The sequence below is a fragment of the Crocuta crocuta genome, unplaced genomic scaffold (genome assembly GCF_008692635.1).
Source record: "Crocuta crocuta isolate KB4526 unplaced genomic scaffold, BGI_CrCroc_1.0 scaffold235, whole genome shotgun sequence".
Lineage (NCBI taxonomy): Eukaryota > Metazoa > Chordata > Mammalia > Carnivora > Hyaenidae > Crocuta > Crocuta crocuta.
The window spans coordinates 9,656,099-9,679,916 of NW_027531285.1; the positions used below are offsets into that span (position 1 = coordinate 9,656,099).

Sequence of the window (23,818 nt, forward strand, 5' to 3'; positions counted from 1 at the left end):
TCCACATGTACACAGCTGTTCCAAATTTGGCAGACACTTCTGAATTTCCACCCTCATTGGCTCAATTTGACTATGGTGCTTTTGTTTTTGTTAATCTTTTCACAGGCAGGGGCCATTTTTATGATTCCCATCCACTGGAATGTTCCCCCATTCCACCTCCCAACCCCTGTCCTCNGAAAGTTGTTTTTTTTTGTTTTTTTTTTTTTTACAAATAAAGCTGTATTTATTTAGTTCCAATTTGTTCAATTCTCATTTTTTGGTAAACCAGGCAGATATATTTACTATTTAATTAGAAGCTTCAACCAGCATAAGATCAATAGAATTTCTCCTCTAAGTTAGAAAATTCCATTTAAATGCAAAGAAACCTAATGTATTCATCACCAGCCTTATCACTGGGAAGCATACTATTCCTTTGGGTTTATGCTTATTTTAATTTTTTAAATTCCCTGGAACTCTACATTCAAAATCAGTGGGGGATATATATCACCACAATGGGATCCAATGGAATGTGAAGATTATGCAGGATGATTCAAACATTCCGGGCTCATCTATATATACACGTCTTTTCTTTCAAATGCTCACCCGATCTCATCAAAACAGAGATACCCAGGGCCAGCCAAACCTAGTGAATCAGAATCTCCAGGGATGCACTCCTCCCGCCTTATCGAACAGGCCCCCAGGCAGTTCTGGCACATATCCAAGTTGAAAACATGACAAAAAACATTTTGTTTCAGAGGCACCTGGTTGGTGCAGTCGCTTAAGTATCCAACTCTTGATCTCTGCTCAGATCACAATCTCACAGTTTGTGAGTTTGAGCCCCACATCAGGCTCTGCACTGATGGCACTGAGCCTGCCTGGAATTTTGTCTCTCCTTCTCTCTGCCCCTCCCCTGCTTGTACTCTCTCTTTCTCAAAAATTTTTTCAAATATTTTCTGTTTCAAAAACATTTTTTTTTGTTTTATTTATTTCTGAGAGAGAAAGAGAGAGAGAGAGAGACAGCGTGAGCAGGGGAGGGTCAGAGAGAGAAGGAGCTGCAGAATTGGAAGCAGGCTCCAGGCTCTGAGCTAGCTGTCAGCACAGAGCCTGACGCGGGGCTTGAACCCACGAACCATGTGATCATGACCTGAGCCGGAGTCGGATGCTTAACCAACTGAGCCACCAGAGCACCCCAAATATTTTCTGTTTCAGACAGGATCAGACCTGAACCGCTGCGCTTGCAGCCTGAAGGAGCAAGTAACGGTCTAGGTCAGCAGGGCAGTTTAGTCCTGCTCTCAGCAGAAACCCACAAGCACTTTGGAGGAAGGGGAGGCAGTGCAGGGGGACGCAAACCCCCTGCCCGGAGGCTGTAGCCCCTCCAGGAGACAGGAGAGAACAGCAGCAGCTACCCTGCTGCCTCCCAGCCTGCAGGTGCGTCCCCACCTGAAGGAGCCCAGTTCAGGGCCACTCGTGGGCCTCACCTTGCACAAAACCAGGAAGGTGTGAGCACTTCACTCCACTTTTGTACCCTTACCATCCTTCCACTCTAAGATAGTCAGACAATTTGACCCAGTTAAGTTTCCCACCCGCATCATCTTCCCTCCCATTTCTATTAAGGTATCAGCTAATAATTTGCTCTTTTTTTTTTCCTCACCTACTTCAGTTGCCACCACTTGTACCCGATACAGACTTTCAGCTTCCCTGTCCAGCAGAGCCGCGGTAAAGATCTCACCAGTGACGGGGTCAATTTTAAGCCAGCCTCTCCTGTTGCCTCTCAGAGAATAACTTCATAAAGTGAAAAGAATGAAAGAAAACCCACATTACTCTGGGTGGAAATGTGAAGATAGTCTATGGATTATTATACCATTATATCAGCCTTATCCCTTGCATATCACTTATAAAATATTTAAAGGATAATTCATTGACATTATTAATGCTTTATTTGTATCTCACCCATCTTCAAAAGGAGGATTTCTTCATTCTTACAGATTTGCAGTTAGATTCATTATATTAGAAATTCTGGAGGACAAGTTAAGCTTTTCTGGAAGTCAAAGGTTTCCAATTAAGACAGCCTAAAAACATCTTTTAAAACTTATTAGCAAACCACTCCCATTAAGAAAACTTGAGTCCCCAGGGGTGGAGATGCCAGGGAATGGGTGGATACTCAGAGGCTGGTGACACAGTGAATTGTTCATTCTACAAACATCTATTGAGTGCTTAGCAAACATCAGGCTGTAGAACAAGAGAGGAGATTATCCAAAAAAAAAAAAAAAAAGTGGGGGGTGCTCTTGGGCCAATGGAGGAGACAGACACAGAAATAGATAATTCCAATAAAATGTGGTAAATACAATGAAAGGGGCCCTGTGGTACCCCAGAGAAGGCTTTCTGAAGCAGGAGATGTTAGCTAAGCAAGACAGGATGCTTCAAGCAGAAGCTAATGCAGAGAGGCCAAGGAGTAGCCTGGTGGTATGGGAGAGTCAGACATTCCAGCTGTGTTGGGGTAAAGATGGAAAGCAGCGGACAGCAAAAGATGAAACCAAAGAGAGGTGGAAAGAGCCAGATCATGAGAAGCAATAGGCAGCCACAGAATGCTGGTAAGCAGGAAGGTGATCTAGTCATATTTGTGTTTTCAATGGAACTCGTTGGTAGGTGTGTGAGAGATGAATCTAGAATAAGACGAGAACCACAGGAAAACCAATTGGTGTTGCCCTTTGGGAGGCAACACAACATAACCATAAGGATGTCCATATTTTTAGACCAAAGAATACCACCACCAGAAATTTTCTCCAAATAAAAAACAATTTAATCAAGGTTAAAAAAAGAATTATATTCATACATATATTCAAAATATTTCATATAATAAAAAAATATTGGTTAACAACCTACATGTCCAGAAGCAAGAGAATGATTAAAAAGCCAGGGTATATTAGTTCATCAAATTAATATTTTTTTGTAATATTAGTATTAGTTCTATATGCCAAGCATTGTTAGGCTGTGTGTATAGCTGATGAAGAAGAAATCCTATGTACTTGGGATGTCATTCTGAATAAGATGGCAACTCTTTGGAAGGTTTTCAGAGAAGTCCTTTGAGCTGATCCACTTTTTTAAAAGACCACAGTGATTGTGTCATGGGGACTTGGGGTGGGCTGGAAGAGTAGCAGGGACAAGGATGGACCCAGGAAAGAGAAGATTGTGGTCTGGACCATGGTGGAAATGGTGAGAAGCATTTGCATTCTGGATATATTTCAAGGAAAGAATCTCTAATTTTTGCTGGTGGGTTGGACTAGGACCCAATGCATGCTGATGGATTATAAATTTGTGGGGCCAAGAAAAAGAATGAACACAGGCCAAAAACTTTGGAGCCATCCTTAATTCTCAATTGACCTATTACTAGCATCAGAAGTATTGATTATTCTTCGTTCTTGAAATACTTTTTTTCATTTTCATTTTCACTCCCCTTCTGGGTTTTCTTCCTCATCTTCCCGATCTCCATTTAATAGTATTTATGTTATATCTTTTCCTTGATCCAAGAAATTTTCTTAAATGACTTTGTTTTCCTCACTCATAAACTCAAATTTTTAATCACTTATCTTTGACTAGTAATCTTTATAGCATTTTCATGAAGGCAGAAGCATTTGTTAAACAATAACGGGCTTTAAAATATAAACATTTTGTGCCCCATAATTTGTCACTCTGATGTATACAGTAGTATCTACACTAAACTACACAGTACAGCCTCCACTGTTCTTTCTTTTTTATGTTTGTCTTTTTTTTAACGTTTATTTATTTTTGAGACAGAGAAACAAAGCACAAGCAGGGGAGGAGCAGAGAGAGGAGATACAGAATCCAAAGCAGGCGCCAGGCTCCAAGCTGTCAGTACAGAGCACAGAACCGTGAGATCATAACCTGAACTGAAGTCGGACGCCTAACTGACTGAGCCACCCAGGCTCCCTTTATGTTTGTTTTTAGGGAACCAGAGAAGGTTGTAGAGAGTGAAATAGTAGATGGGAACTTTACACCTTGATAGACAACCAGAAAAGGGTCTTGAAAGTGATCCCAAGTGCCTAAATGACAGCTCACTGGGAGGCAAGACTCTCCTTGAATGTTTCAAGAAATTCAGGGAATTGTCATTATAACCACATGCAATGGTTAAGGCATGCTGAAGTATTTGTCATGCCACAGAAGCAAAAGATTTGGGCTCAAGTCCTATCTATGTGCTTGTTAACTATACAATCTTAAAGAAGTTATAGATACTGCTGCAGATATGGATACACACACAAATACACACACACACACACACACACACACATATATATCGGGCAAATTATCATTGTACACTTTTAAGGCATATCTGTGTATGTCCTATGGCACTGGGGAATAAATGACTAAGAATGGAAAGGTTTCCTCATTTTATCTAACTGCCTCAGCCTTGGCACCAGCCTCTCCAGAGGTGGGCTCTGGAATGAGTCTTGTCACCCCAGTGCTATTGTCCAGAGATCCAAGGAGCATAGGCACTCTACATCCAGAAGATTCCCTTATATCAGGTGGCTGAGTCTGTCCAGTTGGCCTTTTGTTTCATTCTCTCTGTCTAGAGCTTCAGTCCACCTTAGGGACTGGGCTGGAACTCTCTCCCAAACCCTGGCCCCATGGCTGGTACAAACACAGAGACTGGCTTTGGGTCACCCAATTTCTGGACCCCATCTCCTGAACTCATCAGCTCTCAGCCACAATTTGCAGTTAGTGGGCTGGGATGGAAGCTGACATGCTTCCCACTTGCCTGAGCCTGGATTCTCGTTGATGTCCACAGGGTACTGACTACTGTTAGAACCAAGATCAAGTTCACCATGGGCCCTGGGATAGAGCTTCAGATCACTGGCAGCTTTCTTAGAAGAGAGCCCCAGAGTCAGACCAGCTTCTCTGATCCTCCCGGCCCTTCTTCCTCCCCACTGACCATGGTCACAGCACAGCTGGGCCTGCCCAGCACTGGTCTCCTCTACCTTATGTCCAGATTTTCCGGATCCTTGGCAGTCACGTTGCCCACTCTAGTGCCTATGGCCACATCTTCCACCACTATTGCTTGGTACACACGCTGGGAAAATTGGGGGGCTTCGTTCACATCTTTCACAATAAGCTTGAACGTGGCAGAAGAGCTGGTGTTATAATTTACACCAGGCACCAGAGGCTCAGGATTCTCCGCTTGGAACACAATGTTGTAAATGGCTACTGTTTCAAAATCAAGAGGCTGTGTAGGGGGAAAAAAGAGGAAAAATTAATTTGGGGGATGATTAGCTCCCTTAAAAGATTTGTTCCCAAAAATCCTTTATCGGGAGCCTGGGCGGCTCAGTCCGTTAAGCATTCAACTTCGGTTCAGGTCATGCTCTCACAGTTTGTGGGTTCGAGCCCTGCGTCGGGCTCTGTGCTGACAGCTCAGAGCCTGGAGCCTGTTTCAGATTCTGTGTCTCCCTCTCATTCTGCCCCTCCCCTGTTTGTTCTCTGTCTCTGTCTCTCAAAATAAAATAAAGACATACAAAAAATTTTTTTGAACAAAAGTCCTTTAAAAACTTTCTTACAGAGCAGCAGTTTCCAAATTGGTGTCAACAAAAACCTACTTCTCAGAATGATAACAGAACCATATAAAAGACTTTGCTGAAGGACTTATCAGAGCTTTTAATACCCTATATGCATTATGACTCTCCTAAAAGAGGAAATCAATATAGCATTCCTCAAATTTACTTAACCCTGGGACACTCCATTCAGCAGAAACATATTAGTTTTATCAAGAAAATTCTCAGAAGACAGATGGGAAAAGGCTTATATAGAGATGTTCACATTGCATGGAAAATGATTTCCTAGAGATCTCGGGATCCAAACCCCAAAATAAAGGACTTAACCTCATAGAGGGTGGGAGATGTTAGCAGAGAAAACCTAAAGATAGAGGATCTGCTCTTGTTCCAGAACATGCTAGACAGAGCCAGGAATCAAGAATCAAGAAACTAATTTGAGTGTAATATGAGAAAGAATGTAACGGGGCTGCTCAAGACAAGGAGTTGCTTCATAAACCAGTAAATTCCCAACTCTGATAGCTCTCAAGGATAGGGTTCAACAAGATATAACAGGCTAGCCTAGAAGACATATCATTTAAGTAACTGGTTCTATGTGACTTTTAAGGTCTCTCTCAAGGCATGGAGTCCATGGTTCTGGGGGATGGGAGAGAAATTCTAACCTTAAAGGCCTGCTGAAGAGGAACAGCCCCTAAAGTTGGGCTTCTCACCTGGGATTAAAAGGCTTCTAGGAATCTGTGATGCCTTGGAAATCAAAATCGAAATATTTATATTTGCGTACATGTGAATTTTTTTCGAGGGAGAGGATATAGTCACAGTCTCAGTGGTGCCCAGGACTTCAAAAACAAAGGAACCAAAGCAAAGTCCAAAAGGTACATTATGGATTATGGAAACCGCACTGTTTTGTTCACTTTCCCAGGCCTATAGGACCCAGAACCTCTTGGAGAGCTGTCAGTCTTTTAACTTTGGTTTATATCAGTTACTCATCGGTTAAACAGAAATGATAATATCCATTCAGGAAGAGAAAAACTCATGGAGGATTTGACACACCTTGCATTAGCTTGGCCTGCCCTTCCCTAACATCTGAAAAAGTTCTCCCCTTCAGTCAGGACTTGGCTCAATGTCGATGTTGTCTTCCCCACATCAGCTTCCCCAATCCCCACCCACTGTCCCCAGATGGAGGCTCCACATCGTCTGTAATCTCACAGTATCTGACTCAGGATTCTCATTGTTTGGTTATCTATTTCAGATCCTTACTGAGCATAAGCTCTCTGAGAGGAGGGATTGTGTTATATTCATCTTTGCTTCTCCTCTCTTCCTTGGCATGTAGTATCCATTGTGTTATCAGTCAAGAAATATAAAGACGAGGGGCACCTGGGTGGCTCAGTTGGTTGAGTGTGCGACTTCAGCTCAGGTCATGATCTCGCAGTTTGTGAGTTCAAGCCCCACATTGGGCTCCTTGCTGTCAGCTTGTCAGCCCAGAGCCTGCTTTGGATCCTCTGTCCCTCTCTCTCTGCCCCTCCTTCACTTGCGCTCTCCCAAAAATAAAAAATAAAAAAGATGAGAAGGAATTGGTCCTTCTTGGGCTCTTGAGAGCCCCAGTGGAAAAGAGACTCTGGGAGAAATTCCAGACTCCAGAAACTCGTCTCCTCCATGCACACACAAACACATCCAACATCACAACACAATTTCTAGTTCAATAGAAAGGATGATAGATTGTTAATATGGAAGAGAAAGGATTATTTCTTAAGATTCAAGGTCATTTGAGATAGAAAATAAGAAGCAATGGACAGGACATAACATAAGAGCCATAAAATTTTGTAAGCTAGACAAGATATAAAAGAGAGGATGTTTACAGAGATAAAAGCTCCCTGACTGCAGGCCATGGCCCCATAACGACCTTTTGATCACCTCCAAGTGATCTGATAGAGCTCTCCACCTGGGGGTAGGGTGCAAGCTGGAGCTTCTGACTCCCAGGGACTCATTCTTCATCTCAGAAAATGAAGGCTGGGGCATTAAACAGAGAAATCCTGGCAGATGGAATAGCCCCAGAGCAAGCCTGCAATGTGGACAAAGGATGTACTCTGTTCCTTGCTGGTTCAGCCATGTCCAAGCTCAGGCCGAGTAGGGGCACCCTATCCTCACACTAAATGAGTCCTACATGGCCTCCCTGGATTTCCCGTTCCATCGCTGCAGCCCTCAGAGGCAGGAGATAAAAAAATGAGACACTATGTCTGCAAATGGGAAGTAGCCTGTGTTATCAAGACAGAACGTGTGAGACTGAGAGTAGAAATTGACGACAGAGGAGACTGTGTGTCCAGCAAAAGAGCTGGAACTTTATCCTTCAAGAGCAGAGAGAAGCATTACACACAAGACTGACAAGGTCAGATTTGTGTTTTAGGAAAATTACTGCAGAAGCAGCCATGTGAGGATACCCACACTTGACAGGGAGACCAGTAACGAGAGGATGTCAGTGCTCCTTAAACACTTACTGAATGGAGACCAAATGAGAAAGGAACAGCCTGCTATTGATCAGTGTGCTTAACTTTCACATCAGGAAAAACACTGACCCAGATCTTCCAGGGAAAAAAATTAGAAATGAAAGATGCTAAATTAGCCAATGACAATCAGCAGAACTTAATCAAGGACAAGCCTTATCAAACCCTGTGTGTCGTCTTTCATAACACAGGGAGGTGCCTGCAAAGCCACGTCAAGAGACCCACTGTGGCCTTTTGGGGAGGTCTTGGGTCCCTCTAACAAGACATATTCAACACAGAAGCTGAAAAAACATGTTCAGGCCACAATTCCTCTTCCCACAACTACATGAAAGATCAAACTCAGTGATTTAGATTCAACCTGGGGGCAGAGATAAAAGTGCTGAGAGAGAGGAGTTGAGACAGAGGATATTTCACATTTTCACCAATGACTGGTGATGAGAAAAGTGTGCATGATTTTTAAAAATGATGCTTGAGCTGGTTAAAAATAGGCCACACATCAATAATTCAAAAAGCCTAACCACAACAGAGAAGTGACAAATTTGAATTGAAAAAAAAATTAAAGCTGAGGGCACCTGGGTGCTCAGTTGGTTAAAGGTCCCACTCTTGGTTTTGGCTCAGGTCATGATCTCATAGTTTGTGAGTTCAAGCCCCGCATCAGGGCTCTGCACTAACAGTGTGGAGCCTGCTTGGGATTCTCTCTCTGCCCCTTCCCCACTCTCTCTCTCTCTCTGCACTAACAGTGTGGAGCCTGCTTAGGATTCTCTCTCTGCCCCTTCCCTACTCTCTCTCTCTCTCTCAAAATAAATAAACTAAAAAACAAAAAGATGCCTTGAAAATTGTAAAGCTAAAACAAAACCCTGAATTTTAAAAAGGGGGTCCAGAGAAGTTATTTATAAGCCGGGCAGGACTCAAAGGATTGGATTTCCTGTTCCTGATACCCATCCACTTGGCCCTGTGACTGTCATGTTCTACCACGATAGGCCAGCACTCTGGGTGGCAGTAAATATTGAGTAGGACAGCATTCCTAAAACTTGATTATCCTAAGCATCACTTTGACATGTGAAATAATAGAAAAAAATATATAATAGAAATATATATTATAGCATATGTATTATATATAAGTATGTATTATAATATATATAATAGAAAAATATATATTGTTCTCTGCCTCTGGCTCCTGACACTGAACTCCTAATAAGCCCCTTGGAATTTCCTGAGTGAGGAGAGTGCCTTTTGCTCTAATGAAGCAATTCTTGGTGGGCTCCTGGATTGCTTCAGGATGGGGGCTGCTCACCAGAAGGACCAAGCCATAATTAGAAGCTTAGCACTTGTGGCCCCACCCCCCAGGAAGGGGAGAGAAAGTTCGGGGCTGAGTTACTGATCAGTCCTGTCTGCAGGACCTTGCCCCATGGATCTTTCCATCTGGCTGCCCACCAGTACCCTCTATCATATCCATGATAAAATTAGTAAATGTAAATGTTTCTCTGAGTTCTGTGAGCTATTCTAGCAAGTAGTGGAACCTGAGAAGGGAGTCAGATAGCCAACTTACAGCCAGTCTCTCTGAAGTATAGGTGACAACTTGGGGTTTGAAACTGGCGCCTGAAGTAGGGGTGGTCTTATGGAACTGAGCCCTCAACCTGTGGAGTCAGTGCTATCTCCAGGTAGGTCGTGTTGGAATTTGGTTAAATCGTAGGACTTCAGGCTGGTGTCAAAGAATTGCTTGGTGTGGAAGACCCACACATGTAGTGTCAGAGTGAAATGTGATATTAGTCGGAGAGTAAAGGAAAAAGATCGAAGGGGTTCTCCTCTTTGCATGGCCCTTATTAAAATGAGGTGCTCTGCTGGAGAGGCTGAGTCAGCAGGTCCCTGGTTCATACTACTGCACTCTTAGATCAGGCAGGTATGGCCCCCTCAGCAAGAGGGGAAACACATCACCCACAGACAGAATCCTGGCTTCTGCCATAGCTTGAATTAATCAGAATTAAAATAATGCTGGACATGTATTAAGTTTCCTATGTGCTAAGTGCTGTATTAAGAGCTATAAATGTATTTTCTCATTTAATCCTCCAACAATAAGAAGGTACCTCCATTTTACCTATCTCTACAGATTAGAAAACCAAGACTTGGGGAGCTGACAGCAGTTGGTTAAAGTCACAGAGCTAGTAAGTGGCAATACCAGGTCTCAACAGAAACCATCTCGTTAGAGGAGCCCGAGGTTGGGGGTCGAGTTCCCAGCTCCACCATCCCTGGGGGGCCTGAACCTCATCCATACAGTGGAGCTGAGTTCTGTGTCCGCTGGAGTCTCAGTGTGAGACACTGAGGAGAAGGTATACAGAAGTGCTTCAGTAAGAGAAATTGACCACAGTTGGGCAGTGTGGGCTCCTCGGTGAATTCTGTCTGCAGTTAGCACATTGCCATTCAGATGAACAGTTGCTGATAGAAATGTGATTAAGAAACTTAGTTTCCTGATATGACACCAAAAGCACAGGCAGTAAAAGCAAAAATACACCAGTGGGACTACATCAAACTGAGAAGCTTCTGCAGAGCAAAGGAAATCAGCAGCAGCAAGAAAAGGCAACCCACAGAATACAAGAAAAGACTTTACAAATTGTAAAGTTATATGCATCATGTAAGAAGACACTTCTGCAGTTCAGTAGCAAAAAAAATTTTTAATATAAATAACTTGATTTAGAAACAGCCAAAGAACTTAAAATATATACATTTCTCCAAAGAAAATATATAGCTGCCAACAGGTATAATTAAAGAATGGTCAACATCACGAATCATCGAGGAAATGCAAATCAAAACCACATCTGTTAGTATGGGTATTGTAAAATTTAAGAAAAGAAAATAACAAGGGGCGCCAGGGTGGCTCAGTCAGTTAAGTGTCCGACTTTGGCTCAGATCGTGATCTCATGGTTCGTGAGTTCAAGCCCCGTGTCAGGCTCTGGGCTGACAGCTCAGAGCCTAAAGCCTGCTTTGAATTCTGTGTCTCCCTCTCTCTCTCTGCCTCTCCCTTGTTGTACTCTGTCTCTCTGTCTCTCAAAACTAAATAAGACATTTAAACACTTTAAAAAAAAAAGAATGTAACAAGTGTTGGTGAGGATGTGGAGAAATTGGAACCCTCATACACTGTTGGTGGGAATTAAAATGGTACAACTTCTATGGAAAATAGCATGGAGGTTCCTCAAAAACTTAAAACTAGAATAGCTATATAATCCAGCAATTCAGTTCTGGACATTTACCCAAAAGAACTGAAACCAGGAGGGGTGCCTGAGTGGCTCAGTCGGTTAAGGGTTCAACTTCAGCTCAGGTCATGATCTCACGATTCGTGGGTTCGAGCCCCTCATCAGGTTCTGTACAGGCAGCTCAGAGCCTGGAGTCTATTTCAGATTCTGTGTCTCCCTCTCTCTCTGCCCCTCCCCTGCTCATGCTCTGTCTCTCTCTGTCTCCAAAATAAATAAAAACTATAAAAGAAAAAGAACTGAAAACAGGAAATTTGCACTCCCATGATCATGGCAGCATCAGTCACACTACCTAAGTTGTAGACACAACCAAAATGTTGACTGGTGAATGGATAAAGAAAATGTGGTATATACATATAATGGAAAATTATGCAACCTTTCAAAAAAGAAGAAAATCCTGTCATATGCTTCAGCATGGAAGAACCTTGAGGACATTAAGCTAAGGGAAGTAAGCCAGTAACAGAAGGACAAATACTATATAATTTCACTTAAAGGAGCTACCTGGAATAGTCAAACTTACAGAAATGGAAAGTAAAATGGTGGTTTCCAGGAGCTGGAGGGTTGGGGAGATCGGGAGCTCCTGTTCAAGGAGTGCAGAGTTTCATTTATGTTAGATGAAAGAGATCTAGAGATATGTTATATATACAACAGTGTGCATACAGGTAAGGTACACTATAAAATTTTAAAGGATAGACTTCATGCTATGTATTCTTTACCATAATTTTTTAACTAGTTTTAAACATTAAAAAATGATTGACACAATGGTTTAAAAGCAATGGTACTCCCCTAGCAGCTTAAGGGATACAGAATTAGAAGCCTAAGATATATACAAGCAGCCACAATACTGAGTATAATTTATTTAAAACACTAAGAACAGTATATCTGTCATAGTGAATACATATATCCTAAGGGCTATTGGCTAACATTTGGTGTATCCTAATCAAGAAAGTACACCTTAGGGTGAGTTGTTGCTTAGCATTTAAAAGATCTTAGAGATCCACACTCCAACTACTGCAGGCCTTGAGCCACAACTATCTCAAGCAGCACTAGAAAGTTCATTAATTGGCAGCATGATCTTACAAAGAGATGCGGTGATATTAGTGGTAATACACACAGGTTGGTTTAAGATATGGTATAATCTCTTAGCCATCACATGAACAAGAGTGTGAGCATCTGGCTAATCTAGCAGCCTCTACCCTTCAGAGTTCTAGAACTCCAGTTCTGTTTAGGATCTCCTTTCTTTGAACAGTCAGAGAATACTGTCATTGCAGTGCCTGAGGGACTGAGAGCTGGGACTTCACAGGACTAAAGCTCAAGTTGGATGATTCTTTTTGTGCCTACTTGTTAATAATTGTATATGGTGCAGAATTCAGCTATTTATCTAGTCAACCAATATTAATCAAACTCTACTACACACCATGTAACATTCCAGACACGTGGAATACAACCACAAACACAATAAGGATGTGAAAAAGATTTGGGTCAGAGGCCTGCTCACTTGTAACATATCTCCTCACGCCAAGGCTGTGAGGATACTCACAGCTCGCACCCACGGTCACCAACATCTGAAGGTGCCCAGCTACTCATCATCCACGGTCACCAATATCTGAAGGTGCCCAATAGCCACAAGTGGTCAAATTAGCTTAAACTGGTTCACAACAAGCCATCACAAAGATATTTTGACATGTGGAAATCATTGGTACTGAGATGAACAGGCCTCTAGCTTCTCATAGATCCCTAGAGAGCTCTGGTCCTGGACAAACCGGGAGCTGTTTGTCCCTGTCAGCGTGCTTCCTGAAGCACTCACTGCTAACTCTAAAAACCGTCCTTTCATTTACCTGCTCCTTCTGTAGTTCTTCTCCACAAAGACAGCCATGAAGAAGTGGGGGAGTTATAACATCACCTTTTCCGAATGTCAGACTGACACAGGATGCTAATGGCTTGAGTTGGTCCAAACACAAACCTTGAGCTCGAGCCCAGTGAGGCCCTTTGTCAGAACTGAAGTACATGGTAATCATAGGATCAGAATCCTGACACTCTGCCCCAAGGCTCCCTTCAACGCTAGCACCTTCCTCCCTGTGCTTCTATCCATTTTCTGTGACATTATTCTGTCTTCCTCTTCAGCTTTCCTTTATGCTACCCCAAAACTTTCCTCTAGTATCGTTTTTTGCAGCCTCGAGCACACTGCACTGCAAATTTTCAACACTCAACCACACCTACAGAGTCACTATTGCTGTAACTCTGATCCCTTTTCATTCCAAATATACTGGATGACACTGAGTAATGCTTCCTATTGAGTCATCTGGTAAACCATTTACATGCTCTAAAGCATAGATGAGTCATCCATGGAGAAAATGGTCAGGTGCGGGATGGGAGTAGAATGAGCAAGGGATGGGAAGATCCTGTACAAACAAGCAGGTACCATACTAATCTAGACTTTGGCACTAGACTTCCCTGTCCTTATGGAAGGTAAGATAAAGTGAGAGCCAGTGAGGTTAGCAATACCATAAAAGATGAAAATAGGGGGTTGGCAGGAAGGATAGGAGGAAGGGATAAACTTGTCTATTAAACCTTGAAAGAAGATCTACCAATTTCCAGTCATTATAAAAGAGGAATATATGGCTGACATATTAGAATAGAGGGTCTACAGCCTAAAGGGCTCACAGGGCTCATCCAGTCTAATACCCCACACTTGCAAAGTAAAGCCCTAAGCAAAACCTCCCACTCCCAAGATTTAACAAATAAATATATAGAATACCTAGTTAAATTCAAATATCAGGTAAACAACAAACTTTTTTTTTTTTTTAGTATGACCATGTCCCAAATATTGCATGGAAAATCCTTACTCTAAAATATTGTTTCACCTGTGTTTTATATGGCAACCCTACCTCCCCCCACAAAGGTTACTTGCTGAGTTAGTGACAGATGCAGAACTAGAATCTTGGCCTTCTGTCTTTCAGGTGGATGAGAATGACTTAGTGCTCTAGGAGTCCCTCACTACACCTGCAAGGTCACTGCTGACCCATTACCTCTGCTCATAGATCTTTGCACCCTCCTAAGTAACTTGATTTCTCAAAAAGAAAAATTCAATTAAAGGGGCTATTTACCTTTTTAATTATGACATATCCAACATTGGTTTGGGGATCTGTATCAATCCCCAGTTGCCCCTCATTGTCTCCCTGTGTGATATGATACAGGATTTTAGAACTCCCAGTAAATGGCTCATCAGCGTCTGTGGCCTGGATGGTTAAGATGGTGGACCCAACGGCTGTGTCTTCGGCAAGAGTCAGGTTTCCATACTAACAAAAAAAGAAAAAAAGGAAAAAGAAAAAAAACCAGGAGAAGGAAGTGAGAATGTCCACTGTCATCAAGCAGAATTGCCAAAGGGCAATTTTGTCTCTTTGGTTTCACAATGAACACGTATCATAGTTCGTATCAATACTTACCAAGCATGTTTTCCTACTGATAAATATGGTGCAGTTGATTCTGCCTTCAGTCATACTTGTAGACTGATACACATGGCACCAAGAAACAAGTCTCGAGCTACTAGTAGGACTCTAAAATACACTGCTCTTCCTACATGCAATATATTTACTAACTGCAATTATTATACTAGTGATCATATAAATAAGTAGCTACTTCTATGTATTAAGTACCTAAATTGTGGCAGGCACTGTACACATATTATTTTAGTTAATATGTTAATATATTATGTATATGTATAATATATCCACCAATGGATAGAGGTTAAGAGCCTGAACTTTGGAGTCAAAAAGCCTGGGGATGAATCCTAGGCTTGTCACTTAGTAGCCAGGTGACTGGAAGCAGGTCGCCTAATTTCCTTAAGTCTCAGTTGATCATCTGTTTAATGGAAATAATAGTAATAGAACCTACTTCCTGTTTGCTGTGGGGATTGAGAGAGATAAAGCATGTAACTCCCCTGAATGCCTGGCACATGGTAAGTACTCAATAAAGATAAGCAATAAAACACATTACTGAGTAGCTATATCATCATGTCCATGTGACAGAAAAACAAAGGATTAGAAGGGTAAACCCTACCCAAGAGCACACAGCTAGTGAGTCACAGAATTAGGACTCAAGCCCATGCGTGTCCAGTTCCAAAGTCTGTGTTCTTACTCACTAGCTTAGACCATCTCCACTGAATATCCCCCGATCTTCTCTCTCGGTGTCATGATCTTAAAGATGGTAATAGGCAGGGCCCAGGGGGAGGCCTGGGGCAATGACAGAAGCCCACTCACTCTCTTGAGAGCCCAGTTTGCATTTCTAACTCTCAAAGCAGGGTGTTCTTATCCTCAGTGTGAAAGCACTGTCTAGATGGACCAGAAGGAAACCACAACACAAGGAAGGGCTCTTGGAGACTGAGAAGGAATGGGCTCTGTCCCTCATGTTTGTGTAGCCCCAGTGCCCGCTACACGTTATATTCAGCCACACCTCTTGCGGCCCCAAACCCTCTCATAAATCAATTCCTTTTCTTTGTCACAGCTTTGTCCCTATTTTGACTTATGATCATCATCACAGGGCTCTGGGCTATCCCATAACTGACTTCAACCATGACCTAACAATCTAGTCAAATGGGTTTCCCTCTGCTCTAGAAGCAAGAGAGATATCCCTTTTGTGGAAAGCAGTGGTAAAACCACCCCCAAGTTTAAAGCCCACATCAAAACACATGAAATATTTTTCTTGATGCTCTCCATTGATCCTTTTAGTCATGCTCTTTTTGCCCAATTTTCCTAATTCTTGGAAATGTCTTAAGCACGTCCTTCTTGGGCTTAACCGAGAGGTTAGTTTTTCTTCTCCTTTCTCTCACCTAATCATTGCAAAAGGAGTGGAAGGTGCCAATATTCCAAACATCAAATTTTTGACTAAAATGCTGGTTTGAGCATTTTATTTGTCCATTTATTGTCACAAATATATAATGACAAACTTCAAGTAGCCATTCAACTCCATTCCATTTGACAAAGATTGCAGTTGCAGCTTTTAAGCAAGCCCTTGGAATAAATGAGCCATTGGTAGAAGTTTATAAACAGATGTTCCCAGATACTATAACAGTGAATGCTATTGTTCCCTGAAGATTTCCACTGAAGATGGTGTCTGGTTTGTTACCAGTGTACTGACTAAAGCTGCCTTTAAAGGCTGGAATTTTTCCCAAGTATTTACAGTGCCTTTATCGCAGAAGTAAGGGTCAAGTAGTATGAACCAAGTAAAGAAAAAACAGATGAAAAATACTCACATCTGATTTTTCAAAGATGGGGATCTGATCATTGATATCAATAACATTGATCTCTACATGACAGAGGGTTTTGAAATCTGAAAGGCAAAGTCATATGACAAAAAAAAATGTTTTCATTAGAAACCACCCATTAAAATTAGAAATCTGCAAGAAAAACATTGTCAAGTGAAGTGACAGCCACAGCCAGAATTCTGCTACTGACATGCAGTTTTTAGGGAAACAGGATTCTCTGATCCCCACCAGTACCCACCAGGAGGAGGCTGGAGAAAGCCCTGGAAAAAGGTCCTCTGGGCTTCGCCCTGACCCAAAATGCCCCCTTCTGGGTAAGGCTTGTCCTGATGAAGACAGGTTGGGTTTTTTTCCTGTGAGGCAACCTCTCTTTTCTAACTAGTGAAATGTATGTAGCCTTCAAAGCCTAGTGCAAAGCTATCTTTCTGCAAAGCCTTCCCTGAGTAGCCCAGCCAGCTAGCTGTATTTCCTTCCTTGAACACTTCCAGTACTTACCATCCTGCTTCTCCTCTGTCCTCTATGGTGGGAGAGTTGGGTGCCTGTTCCCTTTCCTCCAAATGAGGGAGGAAATAGTACAGTTAGCCCTCTTCAAACAGCCTGACTACCCAGCCTGTAGGAGGCAAGAGGGGGTCAGAGGTAGCTCATGGAACCCTGGGGAAACTACACAGGCTTTGAGGGGTGGGCTTGACTATTCGAAGATCTGGTCAGAGGGAGCAGGTTTAACCTAGGTCCAAGATGAGCACAGAATACAGATGAGGATGGGGTGCCGAGGGAAATGTCCAGAATGAGAAACAATGTGACAGGTTCTTTGCTGGGGTCACCATGGCTCTAAGCCATGACGTACTGTGTTGTATGATAGTTAAGACTCAGGGCTCTGGAGTTCCACTGTTAAAATCTGACTCTGTCACTTATCAGATGTGTAAGAGTTTGGGGTGTGTCGCTCAAGGTCTCTGTGCCTCCGTTGCTCTATAAAATGTTGATAACTGGGCACCTGGATGGCTCAGTCAGTTGAACATCTAACTCTTGACTTTGGGTCAAGTCGTGATCCCAGGGTCATGGGATCCAGCCACGTGTCAGGCTCTGCACTGAGTGTGGAGCCTGCTTGGGATTCTTTCTCTCCCTCTGCCCCTCTACCCAACTTGCATTCTTTTCTCTCTCTCTCTAAAATATAAGTGAATGGATGAATGAATAAGTAAATGAATGAATGAATGAATAAATAAATAAATAGTCAGTGACAACAGAACTGAGGTTCTTATCGTAACACAAATCGTCAGCACCTTCTGTGTACCAGGCACTGTTTCAGTGCTTTACCAGCATTCCTCATTTCATCTTCAGACTAATTTTGTGACGTAGGTACTATCACCATTCTCATTTAGTTCATGAATGAGGATGCCACAGGATACAGAAGTTAGATAAGCTGACCAAGGTCACACGCTAACTAGTGGCTGAGCCAGAATTCAACTCCACATGCTCCCTTTGCCCTCTCTGTCTGATCTCCACCTTTCACCCTGCTCTGTGCCCCCGGAGGCTGACCTCAGGAACTAACTACGTGGTGGACACCCTGGTTCTGCCAATGGCAGCACTGATAGGAGTTGGGAGGAGGGGCAGGAGAAATCTGGGGCAATTCCCCTTTGCCAGCAGCCTCTTCTATAGGTACAGGTACAGGACTTTTCCCTTCCAGGAATGCTCCCTCCTCTCACCCTTTCCCACCCCATCATCTTGGAAGGCATGCTGTCTATTGTGCTTCACACCTCCCACTGGTTTCCCTTAACCTTGCTTTCAACCTTTACAAATAACCCCTTCTTCAAACTCTTCTGGATTATTTCTTTTGAGGAGCTGTTTGCTGCTAGGGTCCTGACAAATACACTCAGGAATAAACGGTGTTCAAAGCACCAGATATGAGGCCAGGCTTGTGACGTAATAACAATCAAATTACAGTAATGGATGCTGATGAAAGCTGGGGTCAGTCCCAAATTATTTGCAGACAACAAGAATGGTTAACTTGGGGCGGGGGCAGGGATGATGGGGGGAGGGGTGGTCTCAGGACCTGAACTCGCTGGCTCCTTGCTCTGCACAAGCCTTACTTGGGCCAGCAGTGGGGCTCCTGGCCCTGGGTTTTATGTAAAACTATGTTAATTAAACCTAGTCTCTAGGCTATAATAGTGTACAATTGAATGTTTCATTCCAACAACACACATACACACATATATTTATGTATAAATATTTTATGATCTGGCCCATATTTTCTATAGGTGTACTCATGAACATAGACAATTTATAATCTGATTTCCACCTTATGCTCTTAATGCCTCAAATTGCTTCAGGTCTCAACGCATTTGCAGATGGAATTTCATCTCCTCTATAAGCCTTGCACTATCTTATAACTTGTCATATCCATCCTTCAAAACTCAGCTCAATGAGACCTCTTCCAGAAAGCCTTACCTGCCCTCTCCCTCCACTGAGTCACTCATTTCCTTCATGGGCTACCTTGTACATGATTCTTGTAATTTATTTATCCACATGTCCAGCTCCTTTATCATGAAATGCCCCTTGAAGACAGACTGTGTCTTATTCACCTGTGTATCTTCAATACCTTGAATGGTATCTTATGCAAGGTGAGTGTTCAATAACTGTTTGCTGAAAGACTGGATGGCTAATGGTGTGACACTGTTAATTCATCATAGGAAGGGATGATTTATTATACTCACTTCTGTTGTACCTCTTAACATAATGCTAGATACATGTCAGGCCATCAATATTTGCCAAATTACTAACTTCCAAAAAAGTCCGTTTTATGGGTCTGTTAAACCCTAATTCTTTTCATATTCGACATCCATATAAAGGGGGAAAGGTGAATATTGGTGTGAAATGATGCCCTCTTCTTCTCTGTACCTATATAATCTATGACTCATAGCATAACAGTTACTGAACTATTTGGTCATGTGAGATTCGGTGCTCATTGACTCAAAGAAAGATTCTTAACCTAGGAGTGTGTGTGCCCCTGAAATAAATCTGGCTCTGAATACATGTGTTTTGTATGTATGTGCACACTTGTCTGAAAATGTGTGCATTTCTGAGAGTGCACAGTTTTCATCAGAGTTTCAAAGAGTCTTGGGGCCACCAAAGATTAAGAACCACTTGCTTTGAAATTGTATGGGAGTAAGGAACAGTGTCTCCTGATGATATCAAATGGCTAACGGGAAGCTGACAGAAGATAGAATTTCCCCAAAAATGCATTTCTCCCCAACTTTCATACAATAGAGCCCTTGGAGTATGAAAGGGAGAATCGGAAAATACAATTAATAGGCTGGTTCGTGACCACAGCAGCCAGGAGAACATGCCTGGCTGACTTCCAACAACAGAGAACTTAACTGACTACGGCCCTCTGGCTGTGCTCTGAAATCCATCAGCACGGTGGCAGTGGGGCCTCCCTTCCCCTGGGCTGCCCCAGCCAGAGACTAAGCAAGGCAGGCAGGCCAAGGCAGGCATGTTCAAGGAGATCATACACTCCTTTGATGGCTAACCTTGGATTTCCCAACCTCTCTCTCTTTCTCTTTCTTTCTCTCTTTCTCTCTTTCTCTCTTTCTTTCTTTCTCTCTCTCTCTCTTTCTTTCTCTCTTTCTCTTTCTTTCTTTTCCTTCCTTCCTTCCTTCCTTCCTTCCTTCCTTTCTTTCTCCCTCTCTCTCTCTTTCTCTTTCTTTCTCTCTTTCTCTTTCTTTCTTTTCCTTCCTTCCTTCCTTCCTTCCTTCCTTCCTTCCTTTTCTTTCTTTCTTTCTCTTAATGATCTATGGTACTCCCACCAGCCTTCTTTCCTTCTCTCCTTCATTCAGTGTTAGCTTTGTATTGTGATCTGATGGTTCTGATGCCTGAACTGTAACTCTGGCCTTTATCATGTTGGACCAACTGCCTTTATGCTCTATGTGTGCTTTACAAAGGAAGGAAGAACTCTCAAATGGCATCCTGTAATACACGCAGGCATTAGAGCAGCCTAACAAATCATAACTAGAAGGAAAACAATATTTTCACTCTTGGCAGTGAACATGATACTAACCTTTGTCAGACACCTCTATTGTCAAGTTGTATTGTGGAGTATCTTGCTTCTTCAAGGACTGCCCAGCTAACTGGACCACTCCCAAGTAAGAATCCATCAGGAAGAGTTCTCCCATGGAAATTTTGGGAATTTGATCCGCAATTCTGTACCTTAAAACACTGTTGGGAGTATTTTCTTCATCCATGTCATGGGCAATAAAAGTCCCAATATTGCTACCTGTGGAAAAGGAATAAAGGGAATCCATCCATTACAGACTCTATTTAATCTACTATGTTAAAAATGGTTTCACTGGATAAATAGGTTCCTAGAAAGTGCTGTAAATAACTTGAGTAGCAGACTAAAGTTCTTAGGTTTATTTGGTTCTTCTCACTCTTTCCATAGTGTAGGATGTTGAGCAGTATATTAGTCTGGCAGGGCCGGCATAACAAAGTACCACAGACTGGGTAGATTTAGCAACAGAACTTTATTTTCTCACAGCTTCTGAAGGCTAAAGGTCTAATATCAAAGTGTTGGCAGGGTTGGTTTCTTCTAAGACTTCTCTCCTTGGTTTCTAGATGGCCATCTTCCCGTGTCTTCACATGGCCATTCCTCTGTACATGTCTAAGTCCAGATTTTCTCTTCTTAGAAGGATACCAGTTGTGTTACATTAAGGCCCACACTAATGGCAGCAGTTTAACTTAATTACCTCCTTAAAGAACCTAGTTCTAAATAATAGTTCCCCTTTGAGATACTGAGGATTTCACCATATGCATTTTAGGGGGGACACAATTCAGCCCGGAACAAATAGTGTCCTACAAAAATTCATGTCCATCTGAAACCTCAAATGTGGCCTTATTTGGAAATAGAGTCTTTACAGATGTAATTAGTTAAGGATCTTGAGATGAAGTCATCCTGAATTTAGAGTAGGCTAAATCTAGTGATTGCGGTTCTTACTAGAAGACAAGACACAAGACACACACGGAGGAGGTGGTCACGTGAAGGAGGATGCAGAGACTAGAGTTATGCCATAAGCCACCAAGGAGTGCCAAGAGCCACCAGAAGCTAGAAGAGGCAAGGAAGAATGCTCTCTTAGCTGGCATCTTGATTTTAGACTTCTAGTCCCCAGAACTGTGAGAGAATACATTTCTGTTGTTCGAAGGCACCAACTTTGTGGTCATTTGTTACAGACCTCCTTTGACACTAATAGACAAGACGAATGCTATAACCAAGCAAGGATGAGCCAACAGTGGCTTGCTTCTAAGCAACTTTATGCAATGGTTGCAGAGACTGACCCCACCCCAGAGATAACACAGGGCAAAGAACAGGCACACATCCCCCACCTTGCTGCAGTTTATAGCCCCATGTATTTTATTCTGGTGAGTGCTTCGGTCCAGGGAGTTCCAGAAGTCAGAGACTATGACTCACTGCTCCCTCTAGTTCTGAGTGAGTTCTAATAGCATCTGGATCATCTTGCTCTGTGAAATGAGGACTGGGGTTTTTCAACATGCAGTAAAAGTTCTACTTTGGGGCTAAAATTTGAATACATCCAACTTGTGGAGTTAAGTTTCACCCCTTCCCCAATCAATTTGCATTGACTGACTGACATGGAAATTTGGAGATTTTTTTTGACAGGGAGGGTAGATAAGTATGCATGTTATGTCTACAACGGAGCCAGACCCATGAAGACGTGTCTTGTGGGCTGGGGAGGGGGTCTTGTGATCAACAGGGCACTGGCAAATATTTTAGTAGCTGCTATTTCTGAATCCATTAAAACCAAGTCACCCTTGTGGCATACATCTGGCCTTTAAAATATGCATGTTGGAATGAAAGATATCTTACTAAATTCTGTGATTTTCTGTGGTCTGAGCAGTCCTGACTTGGACCTTTCCTCTTAGCAAGTAAGTGTAACACAGAGGACACTGTTCTTCTCCCACCTCACAGGAAAATTCCAGCTGTCAGAGGCACCATGAGGACTCTTGACATCAGTGACTGGGGAAATCCCAGTAGAGGGTGCTACTCAGTGGGAGCAGAGACCGTTTCAGGTGAGCCAGAAGTAAAAGGAGAGCCATGTCTCTGAGTGACAAAAGCTAGGAACAAGTGGTGGCAAATTGATTCAGAGGTGTATACAGCATCTCTTGGGGGCACTCAGAAATGCTTTAGGGAGGTGGGGCTTTTACGAGAAGTGAAAGTTCCTGTATGAGCACACAGAACTTGGTAACAAGTGGGATTTCAGAATTAATATTGGCATTGCTAAAACTTGGGGACATGAGTGCTACAAGATTTTGGCTAATAGAAGACACTAAAGATATTAAATCTTTATTTAGGATAAATAGAGAGAATAGACTCAATCTGTGTTGATTTATAAGAATTTCTGGTCCATTGTATCTACCATTTGACCCTTCATTAAATATAACTACAAAATAAATTCTCACCTTTAGAGAAGCAGATAGCCTCCTGGGCCCCTGAACAATTTATTCTACCAACAATGAGTTCCTCACCAGTGTCAGAAAACTAGTGCTATCCTCTTCCCAAAGGTAGGCAGCTTTTAAAACTGGGTTCCCAAGGATCCCTGCCATATTGATGCCCTGGTGTAACCCCCACCTCTTGAGTGTGGGCTGGGCCTAGTGACTCATTTCTAATGAATGGAATATGGTAAAGTGATGGATTTCACTTCAGAGATTAGATTATAAAAGTACTGACTTTCATCTGGCTCACCATTTATCAAGCTCTCCTGGCCCCTCACTCCCAAGCTTTCCCTCTGAATCAAAGGTGCCCAACTGAGCTACACTCTGATCCTTGACTAACAGAAACTGTGATATAATAAATATTTGTTTGAAACTGAAGTTTGGGGGCCATTTGTTATGTAGCAATAGACAACTAATACACTAAATATTGGGCCCTAAACAAAGAGATTTGAGTGATCATCTGGAAAGTTCTTCATTCAGCATCACAGACCAGAAATTTGGGAGGTTTTCAAAAAGGGTGATGCCATAGTATTTCTTGACTATTGTCATATATTTCATTCTTACACAGCTGTCACTGTTGGAAGATTCTTCCGTATAATAAACTAAAATCTTTTGAGCTGTCACTTAACCCTTCCTGCTACAGCAAGAATTAGAATAAATGAAAAAGAAAGGACCTGGGCAGAACACAGGGACAATAGGTAACCTATTTAGAACTCCTGACAGCAAGGAAAAAAAAAGAAACACCCATGAGTATTGAACAAATAAGCCACAGAAGCAATGCCC

The 23,818-nt window shown here is 42.4% G+C and overlaps 1 protein-coding gene across 6 annotated transcripts in view; it reads right to left on the reverse strand.

Annotated features, from left to right (window-relative positions):
* Positions 1-23,818, reverse strand: part of CDH17 (cadherin 17) — a 60,455-nt gene that overhangs the window by 10,107 nt on the left and 26,530 nt on the right. For all 6 annotated transcript variants that reach the window (XM_077771261.1, XM_077771260.1, XM_077771263.1 and 3 more), the window contains 5 exons: positions 20,592-20,807; positions 16,532-16,608; positions 14,388-14,579; positions 4,974-5,218; positions 1,631-1,761 (listed from right to left, as the gene is read on the reverse strand). In XM_077771261.1, coding sequence (XP_077627387.1) covers positions 1,631-1,761; positions 4,974-5,218; positions 14,388-14,579; positions 16,532-16,608; positions 20,592-20,807 — 861 coding nt within the window. The remainder of the gene's footprint in view (positions 1-1,630; positions 1,762-4,973; positions 5,219-14,387; positions 14,580-16,531; positions 16,609-20,591; positions 20,808-23,818) is intronic.